Genomic DNA, 13059 nt, shown 5'->3' with positions numbered 1-13059 from the left:
GGTTTGCATGAATTTCGTCTAGTTGGTTTAAAAAGTTGTTGAAGTATATGTGGACATCATTGGATGGCCGCCTCCTACATCCGTGTCTACGGACTGGTTCCGCCTGTCCACGGACGGATGTGGGAGAAAATCTGCGGATCGGCTTTGGAGACGCCATTACACTATGCTTCTGTTACTCAAGAAACGACAGAGTTAGGTAGTCGAGGTATTCTAGTATTTTTCTATTAGTTTCTCGTGTCTATGGATATGAATACACACACAAAGTACTTGATTTGTGCAATTTATTCTTTGAAACCTAGATTTTTACAACTTTTTGGTGGTTAAAATGTGCAAATGGGTAGTTTGCACATTTGGAAGCCTGAAACTGCGTAAAAATGTTTCTGTGTAAGTTTCATGTATAGAAACATGCAACACGGTGGTTTACACATTTTAAAGCCCAAAGGCTCACATTTTAACCACCAGCTCCTCCACTTGTGCATTTCTTGGGTTAGAAATGTACACCCTTTGTGCTGCTTAGTGCATAGTTATCGGCAGGTGTCCATCTTACTGTTCGACGATTGCCATTTGTACACACTGTGAACTGATAATTTCTGGTCGGTGCAAGCCCCAGGTATGTCGTATGCTCTGACCTCACACAAGCAGGAGGAAGCAGCCATGAAACTGCAACCGCATGGTGCGTGGGGGGCCATCCTCCTTCGTCCCCTTTAATTTATCCACCAAGATCCCAAATGGAATTTGCCAAGATCCCTACTCCTTTGGAACCAAGCCATTGACATTTGTGGCTTTCTTTGACCGACATATCGCCATGGCGCACCATCAACCGTGGTGCAAGAAACCTTAAACAAATGGACACTTGAGACCTCACTGTCCAGTGAGACCTCTATATATCCAGAATTCTGACCAAAAACATCACCAATCCAGTCCTGCACTTCGCTATCCTGTAAACATCACCTTCTTCTCACCCACCACTAGCTCCTCTGACGAGTGAGGAGCAGAGTAATGGATCCAGGACCGTGGATGAGTAGTCCGGCTGCACTCTCAGTACTGTCATGGATCTGCGGCGGCCTCGTGGCCGCCGTGCTCCTCTGGCAAGCCGCCCGGCTGCTCGACCAGCTGTGGTGGCGGCCTAGGCGGCTGGAGCGGGCGCTCCGTGCGCAGGGCCTCCCCGGCACGCGGTACCGCTTCCTCCTCGGCGACGTCAACGACTACGCCCGGCAGACCAAGGCGGCGTCGTCGGGGCCGCCGATGCCGCCGCGCTGCCACAACGTCGGCCCCCGCGCCATGCCGTTCCTCTACAGCACCATCCAGGAGCACGGCACGCCGTGCATCTCCTGGTTCGGTCCCGTCCCCAAGGTGAGCATCACCGACCCTGCCCTGGTCCGGGAGGTGATGTCCAGCAAGCTCGCCCGCGACGTCGAGAAGTTCAAGTTCCCGGCGCTCACCAGGCTGCTCGCCGACGGGGTGGGGAACTACGAGGGCGACAGGTGGGCCAAGCACCGGAGGATCCTCAACCCCGCCTTCCATGCCGAGAAGCTCAAGGTGTGTATGTCTCACTCACCTTCACGCAGTTGTTGTTCCACACTGTCTATGTGCTTCTTGATATCCATGGCTGGGCTGCTGAGCTTGGTTAATTTGCAGCTCATGTTGCCGGCGTTCACTGCGTGCTGTGAGGAGCTCGTTGGCCGGTGGGAACGGTCCCTTGGGCCTGACGGCTCCTGGGAGGTGGATGTCTGCCCGGAGCTCCAGAGCCTGACCGGAGATGTCATCTCGCAGACGGCGTTCGGCAGCAGTTACCTGGAAGGGAGAAGGATTTTTCAGCTGCAGACTGAGCAAATTGGGCGATTCATGGCAGCGATCAGCAAGATTATGATTCCCGGTTACATGTGAGTTGCTACTTCTTTTCTTTTCTAACTACTTGCTGGTAGACTGGTACTACTAATTGAAGTTCATTAGCACTTCATTAGACTCTGTGTACCAAAATATGTGAAATGAAAAGTAGTAATACTGCAATCATTTAACAGTAAAATTTACTCAACTACTATAATCTACTTCCTCCGTCCAACAATATAAGAGTGTTTTGCAAGTTATGTAACTTGCAAAACGCTTTTATATTATGAGACGGGTGGAGTATTTACCTAAGCAGAGCGATATTCTTTTCCCTTACAACCTTATTTTTCAGGTCCTTTCCTACCAAAAATAACCGAAGGATGCATCAAATTAACAACGAGATTGAGTCCATCTTGCGGGGCATAATTGCAAAAAGGATGCAAGCTATTCAGGAAGGAGAAAGAACAAAAGATGACTTACTCGGCTTATTACTAGAGTCTAACATGACAGACACAGATGAAAATGGCCAATCCACCCTAGGAATGTCATCAGATGAAGTCATGGAGGAGTGCAAGTTGTTCTATTTTGCAGGAATGGAGACAACATCAATATTGCTTACATGGACAATGATTGTACTTAGCATGCACCCGGAGTGGCAGGACCGTGCAAGGGAGGAGGTTCTTGGCCTATTTGGAAAACACAAACTCGAGTATGAGGGTGTTAATCGGCTCAAAATTGTGAGTACCAATTTGAAGTTACTTAATTTGCTACAAGCAACTAGAGGTACAATGTCTTATTAACATGATGTGCAGGTGACAATGATTCTATATGAAGTTCTTCGGTTGTACCCACCGGCTACTGTATTCACCCGGAAAACATACAAGAAGATTGAGATTGGAGGCATCACGTACCCAGCCGGTGTGATGTTTGAGATGCCAGTGTTGTACATCCACCACGACACGGACATTTGGGGAGAAGATGTGCACCAATTCAACCCGGATAGGTTTGCCGAGGGGATCTCCAAGGCGTCCAAGGACCCGGGCGCATTTTTCCCATTCGGTTGGGGGCCACGGATCTGTATCGGCCAGAACTTCGCGTTGCTTGAGGCCAAGATGGCATTGTGCATGATCCTTCAACGCTTTGAGTTTGAGCTCGCACCGTCATACACCCATACGCCGCATAGCGTGATGATGTTGCGTCCCATGCATGGTGCTCCGATTAGGCTTCACACTATCTCTTCGTAATCTCATGCTCAGACTAGGCTTCACATTATCTCTTTGTAGTATCATACGCATGGCATTCGCCTCCTATGTGATATGTATGTAGTCTTATCCGCGGCAGGTTTTAGTCACCATATGTGTTTTTTACTAATAAAAGTCCAACAATTTTGGACTCATGAGAACTCAATTGACTTAGGAAAACTATTTTGTATTGTGCTTCTCTTGTGTTTTTTAGAAAAATAGCAAGTTTTATTCATCAACTATAGGATTACAGTCAACTAATACTATATATAAGACACAGTCTAGTACATGGCGCAACTACCACCTGATCTGCCATAAGTTGGCTAGACATTGAGGGCCTGTTTGGTTCCCTCCGTGAAGAAGCTGCCTGTCTTAGGTAGCGATCTCTCAGGAGTCCGATTTAGGACAGGTAGCGATCTCTCAGGCGTCCGATTTAGGAGGCCTGAGGCTGAGATTGTTGCCTGAGCAGCCGGCTGCCTGTCAGGGCAACAACCACACTCTCTGAGCAATCATATTGTGATCACCCTCAATTTTAAGGAGGAAAAACTCACAAGCACACATGAGACGTGCGCCTAATCTCAGCCATCAAGTGACTGTAAATAGATCGATCAAGTGAAGTGCATGACATGATATTGAAATCAGTTATGCAATCGGGTTATATCACAATGGACAACTTAGACCATTGCAAAGGCAGTGCACTAGTCTCAGACTATAATACATCGTTGTGGTGAGACAAGTATGTGTATGCGGCAAAAATGACCACTTCATTGGGATCTCGAAGGAGCATCCAAGTTGAAAGTGCTAGTGATCGACTAGAGGGGGGTGAATAGGCGATTTTTATGAAGGTCTTCAAAACATGTAAATTTCGAAGACAGACGATAGAAATAAATCTATTACCATGCAGCGGAAGGTAGACTACACTAGGCAAACCATAGTCAAATATTCAATGAAGTGAAAGCACAATGACTAATAGCAGCTAGGCAGTAAGGATCAGGTAGAAGGATATTGTGAAGCCAATCAGAACAAGTAATCACTCAGTGAAGTCAAATGGATAATGCAAATAGGTACTGACTTCACAAGAGCCAACTGTAAATAAAGAGATGAGAAAGATAGAACTAGTGTGCGGGATGAAGACAAAGGTTTGGTAGACCAGTTCCAACTGCGATGACAGTTGTACGTCTGGTTAGGGCGGATAGGTATTTAAATCTGAGGACACACAGTCCCGGACACCTAGTCCTGAACCGCAGCTCAGGACACTTAGTCCTCACCGTATTCCCCTTGAGCTAAGGTCACGCAGACCTCGCCCAATCACTCTGGTAAGTCTTCAAGGTAGACTTCCAAACCTTCACAGACTTCGTTCACCGGCGATCCACAATGACTCTTGGATGCTCAGAACGCGACGCCTAACCGGTTGGAGGATTCACAGTCCTCAAGTGTAATAAGTCTTCAGATCACACAGACAGGAAGACTTAAGTGATGCCTAACACTCTTTGGCTCTGGGTGATAGGGCTTTATCCTCTCAAGAAATTCTCTCTCAAAGACTTCGAGGTGGGTTGCTCTCAAACGACATAAGCCGTGCTTTAACTCTGAGCAGCCAACCCTTTATGGTTGTAGGGGGTGGGCTATTTATAGCCACTAGGCAACCCGACCTGATTTGTCCGAAATGACCCTGGGTCACTAAGGAACTGACACGTGTTCCAACGGTCAGATTTCAAACACACACGACAATTTTACTTGGGCTACAAGCAAAGCTGACTTATCCAACTCTGGACAAGATTTGCTCTCATAGTCTTCACTCGAAGACATAGGATTTCGGTTAAGCATCACTTCAGTCATTCTGACTGGTTTTCTTGGACCCCACTTAACAGTACGGTGGTTCCTATGACTCAACAAAGAAAACCACAGAACGACGAAACTGCTAAGTCTTCGCGCTCCATAGTCTTCACGCGATGTCTTCTCTTGTCATAGTCTTCAATGTGAATGTCTTCACATACCACCTTTGACTTCAATGTCTTCATACATTTTTAGGGGTCATCTCTGGTAGGAAAACCGAATCAATGAGGGACTTCTACCTGTGTTATCCTGCAATTCTCACAAACACATTAGTCCCTCAACTAGGTTTGTCGTCAATACTCCAAAACCAACTAGGGGTGGCACTAGGTGCATTTACACAAGTACATACAACTTCGTCCGCCTCGACAGACTGTCGACCGAAAGGGATCATCCAACCCACCAAGTGTGCAACCAAGGTCTTAGAATATTCTTTTTGCGTAACCAAACTGGGACGACAATAGGTGATCGATTGCTTTTGTTTTATCACCTTCTCAACTCCCCATTGTCAAATTTGGAACAATCTCGCAAGTAACCATATAAATAACTCCTTGTAACCTTAGCCGGTGGACATGATTTTACCGTGAACCAAGTCAGTATGAATATCTTGGATTCTCCACATAAGCATGATGATCATAGCATGAACTTCTTCAAACTTATCGGTCGACACATGAGATCTCCTCATGGCTTGGGAGTAGCCACTCATGCTCATTAAATCTTAGATCTTTTTTCTCGTTCGGACGTGATAAAGAGGATGAAAGGACCGTGAATTGCACAGCTAGAAAATCGTCAACCCCACCTCCCACGCAAGTATTCTTCTTATTATGGCTCTTATTATCTTTCGAACAAATTAGTGAACATCGTCGAGAATGCCTTGCTTGCACTCGTCCCCTCCAAATATGTCAACATTTCTCATTGTAAGAATTGTAGTAAGAACATTTTGGGCAAAAAGAAAAAGGAATTGTACCAAGGACAAATGTATTTTTTTTTTCTTAACCAAGATCAGATGCCCCCCGAAGATAAGAACAAATCAATAAGAAGGTTCTATACTATGCCACTTTTTTTAGGGAGAATCCAAACTGCCACCTCATCTCCCACGTACAGCCGGAGGGCCCCGGTGGCCCAATCCACGGTGGGCCGGCGATCGGCTCGCCAGCTCACGGCCGCTAACGGAATTAAACGCGACGAAAAGGACACGCGAAAACGAACGAGAAGCAGACGCGAAAAAGAAGAAGAAGAAAGAAAAAAAAAAGCGTCTCCTCTCCCCTCCCCTCCCCTCCCTCGTGCCTTGGCCCGTTTGCCGCACCCGGCACGCACCCCATTCCACGGCGATCGGTCGCGACGACCCGCGCCGGCCACCGCGCGCGGAGCCCGAGCCCCCGATGATGGGCGACGACAAGGCCCCGCGGAGCCTCAGCCCGATGGGCGGCCGCGACCGCGACCGCGAGCTCCTCATCCCCGTCTCCGGCGGCGGCGGGGGCGGCTCGGTCCCCCGCGCCGGGGGCGACGACGACGACCTGGACAGGACCGCCGCCTCCCCCTCCGCCTCCGCCGCGCTCTCCTCCACCGGCCGCGAGGTTCGCCCCCCTTCCCTTCACGCCTCGTTCGTTCCCCTAGGGTTTACCCTGTCGTCCGACTGCGGCTCCGGGTCTGTGGCCTGGCTGTTGGAATCAGTCCACGGTCTGTGTTGGTATTCCTCTGGCGGCTCACAGCTTATTGTCGTCGGATTTGTTGATTGTGCGGAAAGTAGGTTCGAAATGACTGTTTATGTTAAACGCTGCAAGTTCGTAGGACTAAGGATGTCGACCCTTGGTGAGTGTTTGTTGTGCTGAAGCTAACTATTGGATCGAGTGGTCAAATTGGTGATGAGCTCGATCACTCTTTTGGTGCAATTTGAGGGTAATATTTATATCTTCTTAGCGATGAATTTGAGGAGAAATTGCTTTATTTAACTCCCTTGGAGGAACATATTATGATGTTATAATGTTACAATCCCCATACAGAAGGCAAACATACAGTGCATAAATGCTTTTTTTTAGAACCTTGAGTGATTGTTAATCTGCCTAGGGTGCTTGCCGCGCTGACAGAAAATTCGGACCAATCATTATCTGACAAAGATGAAAGTAGATTGCTGATGTTCTTTATTCTTGTTCATTCATGCTTTTCCTTTTTGATACTTGCCTTGCACACAATGTATGCCCTTCATGTTTGTTAGCTTTGCTTGTATTTCTGAGGTTAGAACAACTTAATGTTGAACTTTTTCTCTTTCTCTTTTCGGCAATACAGGCTTTCCATAAGGTGGTCCGCAGCTGGGCCTCAAAGAAATTCATGACTGGGTGGTAAGTCATTCTACTAAGATATATCCCACAAAACAAAAGTCATGTTAAACGGATGGTAGAGCTGTATGATCTTGCCAGCATTCAATTTCAGTGACTACCGATTCAGAAATAATTTAGGCAGATTTTTTCATAAGGTTGCCAGGAGCATAGCTAAATAGTATGGACAGTGTCTCAGTGTGATATCCACTCTGGTTCTGGGTCTTATCTCTTTCTTTGAAAAGAATCAGCATAAGAGATCAAGGGAATATCAAATAGGTCATATTTGGTGCATCATTATGTATTATTCAACAAATAGAATGGGAGGCAAGAACCCAGAGGAGATGTGTTACCATATTTTCCCCAGTTGCCAACCCGTAAGCCACAATTAACAGGGATTTTTGGAAATCCAAGTATTTTCAGTTAACTTCATTTGGACAATTATGCTCCTCTGCTGTTATCTACTCCCTCCGTTCGGAATTACTTGTCGCAGAAATGGATGTATCTATATGTATTTTAGTTCTAGATACATCCATATCCGAGACAAGTAATTCCGAACGGAGGGAGTAGTTTGGTTGTCCAGCAAGACATATGTTGTTCCTTTTTGTGAAGTCTGGCATTGGTTTGAAGACACCAATTCAGGCATTAGAAATACTGGCTGAACCTAATAAACCATACTCGAAGTTGCATCCTTATTCTGCTACGACCAGTGAATATGCACACCAACCGTTACTAGCTGTCCTGCTTCTGGAGATTCTTCAAACTCAATACCTGTCTGAAATTATGTTACCATGATGTTATATAAACATTTTGTTTTCACGCACACACTGATACTGTTTTGATTTTCTTTTCTGGGATAATGCCAGTGTGATTCTCTTCCCCATAGCGATAACATTCTACTTCACCTGGTGGTTCATTCATTTTGTTGATGGATTCTTCTCTCCAATCTATGCACAATTGGGAATCAACATTTTTGGTATGTAAATTATTCCGCTTCTTTTGATACTGAATTTCTTGGATGGTTTGTCTCTTATGCTGTAGTTTCTTCAATAAATGACTGGCTTCATCCTGTTTCGACTTTGGGGTTTGATCCTGTAGTGTTATTATTATATTATATGTTACTTTGTGGTGTTGTCTATTATACAGTCTGCTTTATTTGTAATATGTATGCGGAACCTAAAAACTTAGGTGCATAGTTTGATAATCATTTGAAGTTTTAGTTTATTGAGTCATTAGATTCTTAAATGTCTGCAAAATCTGAGAAACTTGACATGAAATTGGGTCGTTGAAATCAGTTATTATTTTGTAACTTATTCATTGCTAAGGAGGATGCTTATTGCCTATCCAGCTTATTTCCCACTGTACTCATTTGAATCCCCAGGTCTTGGTTTCATCACTTCTGTTACTTTCATATTTTTCGTTGGAGTCTTCATGTCATCTTGGGTTGGAGCATCTGTTCTTGGCATTGGTGAATGGATCATTAAGCGCATGCCACTTGTGCGCCATATCTACAATGCATCTAAGCAAATTAGTGCCGCTATATCGCCAGGTAAATTCGCAGTTATCAAGATATTCAATCTGCAGAGTAGCTTATGCGCTAAATTTTTGTTTCTTTTTACAGATCAAAACAAACAGGCATTCAAGGAGGCAGTCATCATACGACATCCCCGTATTGGGGAATATGCATTTGGATTCATTACTTCATCAGTCTCGCTCCAGGTCTTCACTATTATACTGAGTTCCCAATGATGATTAGCTTACACCTATTTTTCATGATTTTTCTTTATGCTCAGTATGCAGTTATGTTATCCTGTGATCGGTATGAACCCTTTCATGGTGGAATGTTGAAATTCAGTTTTACCACAAAATTTGACTAACTCACCTTGTAAAGGATGGAAATGAATACTTATAGAATGCTCAAAATGATGATAAATGTTTTTTTTTTGCAAACCATTCTATTGTTTGCTCTGATTTAAGGTATAGCTTTGACTCATCTGAATGTGTAATATCCCTTCATTATGTCATAACAGAGCTATTCTGGTCAAGAGGACCTTTACTGTGTCTATGTGCCGACCAACCATCTCTACATTGGTGATATCTTCATGGTGAACTCAAAGGATGTGATAAGGCCTAATCTTTCTGTGCGTGAAGGCATTGGTAACTCCTAAACTCTATCCTCTCGGTGTCTTGTCTGTTAATCTGCTCCAAAACATGTGAAAAGGCGCTGACATATTTCTGCACCGTTTGGCAGAGATCGTTGTGTCTGGTGGTATGTCAATGCCCCAGGTTTTGTCGACCCTGGATCCACATCCACATCTGCATGCAATCCACACAGACCGAGGTGGAGCGAGCAGAAGCTGAGGCAAACTACCTGCATACCTGTTCGTCAATATCAAGTGTAGAACTCTCAACACAGACCACACCAGTGCGGCGAACAAGATCCTGAGCGCGATGCACTAGCAATCTGTCACGCCTGAGGATCAAAGGATCTTGTAATTAAGTAGAAGTAGGTAACTCACACGCGTTGTCGATCCGATGGATTTTGTACAATTGGCTTGGACTTTGTCTTCGTAATGCCGCCCCAGATGCTTCCTAGCCATACTTATATTTTCTTACGGTTGTTCAATTGTTTTCTTCTGGCTGTTTCGGAGTCCAAATTAGCTTTCGGCATCAACAATGTCTGACTAAGGTGCCTTACTGTAAAAGAAAACAATGCCTGCCTGAGTTGTCTTACCTTGAATTCTTGGACTAATTAACCTCCTATTGGTCAGGTGATAGTAGACACTAGACCAGCAATGGTGGAACTGGAACCTTGACTTTGAAAGATCTGCTGGAACAACAGTGATATGATAAACTTTGCAGTCTGCTGGAAAAATTAGCTGATGTGATCAACTTTGCACAATACTGGTGGAGACCAACCTAAGCATTCTCATCTCCACCAGCCTAAGCATTCTCATTTCTCCACGGATAAATTTGACTACATTTCTATCGTTTTCGTGCGTGGTTCTCTGACTGGTCTAGACTACATTGACCTGCTCCTGCTACACAGCAGCATGGTAAGATCTTGGCACTGCATTCATCAATCGTTCCATGGCTTTCAGAACCATGGTTGGCGTGTGCATGATCTTGGCTTGACTACTGTTCACGCAGGATGTGCTTGCCGCCAGAGACGTTGCTCAAACCTGCGGAAGCGGACAGCCCAGGCAGGTGCCTGGTCGCTAGGAACTAGTTCCGCCATTGATGTCAGCCCTCAAATCTTTAGCGTATGTAAAGAAGACAAGGCTATCCTGATGAACTAGTACGCGTAGAGTATATACTCCTTGTACCAGAAATATTCCGGGTAGCTATTGTTTCAATTTGTGCACTGAGTTCTGCGTCGCCACTTGAATTATTTTTCCCAATGCCGCTCATTCCTGAAGCATAATCACTTCAGAATAGCAATTGCGACCGAGTTTTCTTTACTTAAATATATGAAGTTGGACAAGCAAATAAGGAACCAATCTACTATATTTGTTTGCCAGGCTACAGCGTCATGTCACTACTCACATCTTAGTATTTATAAAGAGGAAACATATACAAATATAACTAGTAGGTGCGGCTTTACTCGTCGTACTGAAAGTATCCGCATAGCTATTAATTCAGATTTTCACATAGAGTGGTCTATAGTACTGTGTGGCTTACAAAAGCTGAAATCTTACTACCTTGTAACAAGTTACCACACATGAAGTTTCTAAACAAGTTACCACACTTATAACATCCACGATGCGGCTATATCTCCCACGTATCAAGGCACGACTTAGAGGCATAATCGTATGGTGATTTAGTCGCAGGAGGGGTAATCTTCACACAATCCCATTTACTGAATAAGAAAGGGATAAAGAGTTGGCTTACAATCGCCACTTCACACAATACATAAATAATTCATACATCATCCAAAGTACAAACAAGGTCCGACTACGGAACCCAAAATAAAGGAAGACAACCCCAAATGCTAGATCCCCGATCGTCCCAACTGGGCACCACTACCCATCAACCGGAAAAGACACAAAACCACGATCAAGACCTTCATCGAGCTCCCACTTGAGCTCGGTTGCGTCACCTGCACTGGTATCATCGGCAACTGCAACTGTTTGGAAGTATCCGTGGGTCACGAGGACTCAGCAATCTCACACCCGCGAGATCAAGACTATTTAAGCTTATGGATAGGATAAGGTAATGAGGTGGAGCTGCAGCAAGCACTAAGCATATATGGTGGCTAACATACGCAAATAAGAGCGAGAAGAGAAGCAACGCAACGCAACAGTCGTTGAGGGAGTCCTGGATTAGGGGGTCTCCGGACAGCCGGACTATATCCTTTGGCCGGACTGTTGGACTATGAAGATACAAGATTGAAGACTTCGTCTCGTGTCCGGATGGGACTCTACTTGGCGTGGAAGGTAAGCTAGGCAATACGGATATGGATATCTCCTCCTTTGTAACCGACCTTGTGTAACCCTAACCATCTCCGCTGTTTATATAAACCGAAGGGTATTAGTCCGTAGGACAACAACCACAACATACAATCATACCATAGGCTAGCTTCTAGGGTTTAGCCTCTCTGATCTCGTGGTAGATCTACTCCTGTACTACCTATATCATCAATATTAATCAAGCAGGACGTAGGGTTTTACCTCCATCAAGAGGGCCCGAACCTGGGTAAACATCGTGTCCCCTGCCTCCTGTTACCATCCGGCCTAGACGCACAGTTCGGGACCCCCTACCCGAGATCCGGCGGTTTTGACACCGACATTGGTGCTTTCATTGAGAGTTCCTCTGTGTCGTAGCCGTTAGGCTTGATGGCTTCTACTATCATCGATAGCGATGCGATCCAGGGCGAGACTTTTCTCCCTGAACAGATCTTCATATTCGGCGGCTTTGCACTGTGGGCTAATTCGCTTGGCCATCTGGAGCAGATTGAAAACTACGCCCCTGGCCGTCAGGTCAGATTTGGAAGTTTGAACTACACGGCCAACATCCGTAGAGACTTGATCTTCGACGGATTCGAGCCACAGCCGGGCGCGCCGCACTGTCATGACGGGTATGACCTAGCTCTGCCGCCGAACAGTACCCCAGAGGCCGCGCCCGCATCAGCACCGACCCTTAGCTTGGAGCCAACTGCGCCAATCGAGGACGGGTGGCTAGACACCGCCTCAGGGGCTGCAGTCTCAACGACGATCGAGCCGAACACCAGCCTAATCCCCTGCACAGCCCGTGACTCCAAGGTGACGGACTCTTTTTCGGACTACGAACCGTCCGCGCCCCTTCCAATCGAATCCGATTGGGCGCCGATCATGGAATTCACCGCCGCGGATATCTTTCAGACTCGCCCTTCGGCGACATTCTGAATTCACTAAGGGCTCTCTCTTTGTCAGGAGAGCCCTGGCCGGATTATGGCCAACATGATTGGGATACGAACGACGAAGAAATTCGACGCCCACCCACCACCCACTTCGTAGCCACTGTCAATGATTTAACCGACATGCTAGACTTCGACTCCGAAGACATCGACGGTATGGACGACGATGTAGGAGACGAATATGAACCATCGCCTATAGGGCACTGGAAAGCCACCTCGTCATATGACATATACATGGTGGATACACCCAAAGAAGGTAACGGCGATGAGATAGCGGAGGATGACCCCTCCAAGAAGCAACCCAAGCGCCAACGTCAGCGGCGCCGCTCTAGGTCCCGCCAAAGCAAATGTGGTGATACCGGCACAGGAGATAATAACACTCCGGATAGTGCCGAAGACAACAACAATCCCCTCCAGCAAGATTTAGAGCAGGAGGATGAAGGAGCTAGCT

The 13059-nt window shown here is 46.0% G+C and overlaps 2 protein-coding genes across 2 annotated transcripts; both read left to right on the top strand.

The window, feature by feature from the left end:
• Positions 1–903: 903 nt before the first annotated feature.
• LOC119287838 (cytochrome P450 72A15-like) lies at positions 904–3251 on the top strand. The gene is made up of 4 exons (XM_037567473.1): positions 904–1539; positions 1639–1883; positions 2180–2564; positions 2640–3251. Exons 1-4 carry the CDS (start codon positions 1000–1002, stop codon positions 3069–3071), a joined length of 1602 nt encoding a protein of 533 aa, XP_037423370.1. The 5' UTR covers positions 904–999; the 3' UTR covers positions 3072–3251.
• A 2911-nt stretch (positions 3252–6162) lies between these two features.
• On the top strand, positions 6163–9965 carry LOC119287828 (protein LIKE COV 1-like). The gene is made up of 7 exons (XM_037567463.1): positions 6163–6475; positions 7185–7237; positions 8080–8189; positions 8595–8762; positions 8835–8932; positions 9244–9370; positions 9465–9965. Exons 1-7 carry the CDS (start codon positions 6281–6283, stop codon positions 9572–9574), a joined length of 861 nt encoding a protein of 286 aa, XP_037423360.1. The 5' UTR covers positions 6163–6280; the 3' UTR covers positions 9575–9965.
• The last annotated feature ends 3094 nt before the right edge of the window (positions 9966–13059 follow it).

This window comes from Triticum dicoccoides, chromosome 1A (assembly GCF_002162155.2).
Source record: "Triticum dicoccoides isolate Atlit2015 ecotype Zavitan chromosome 1A, WEW_v2.0, whole genome shotgun sequence".
NCBI lineage: Eukaryota > Viridiplantae > Streptophyta > Magnoliopsida > Poales > Poaceae > Triticum > Triticum dicoccoides.
The sequence above is the reverse complement of the archived record's forward strand: the minus strand, read 5'-3'. Positions and strand labels throughout refer to the sequence as shown.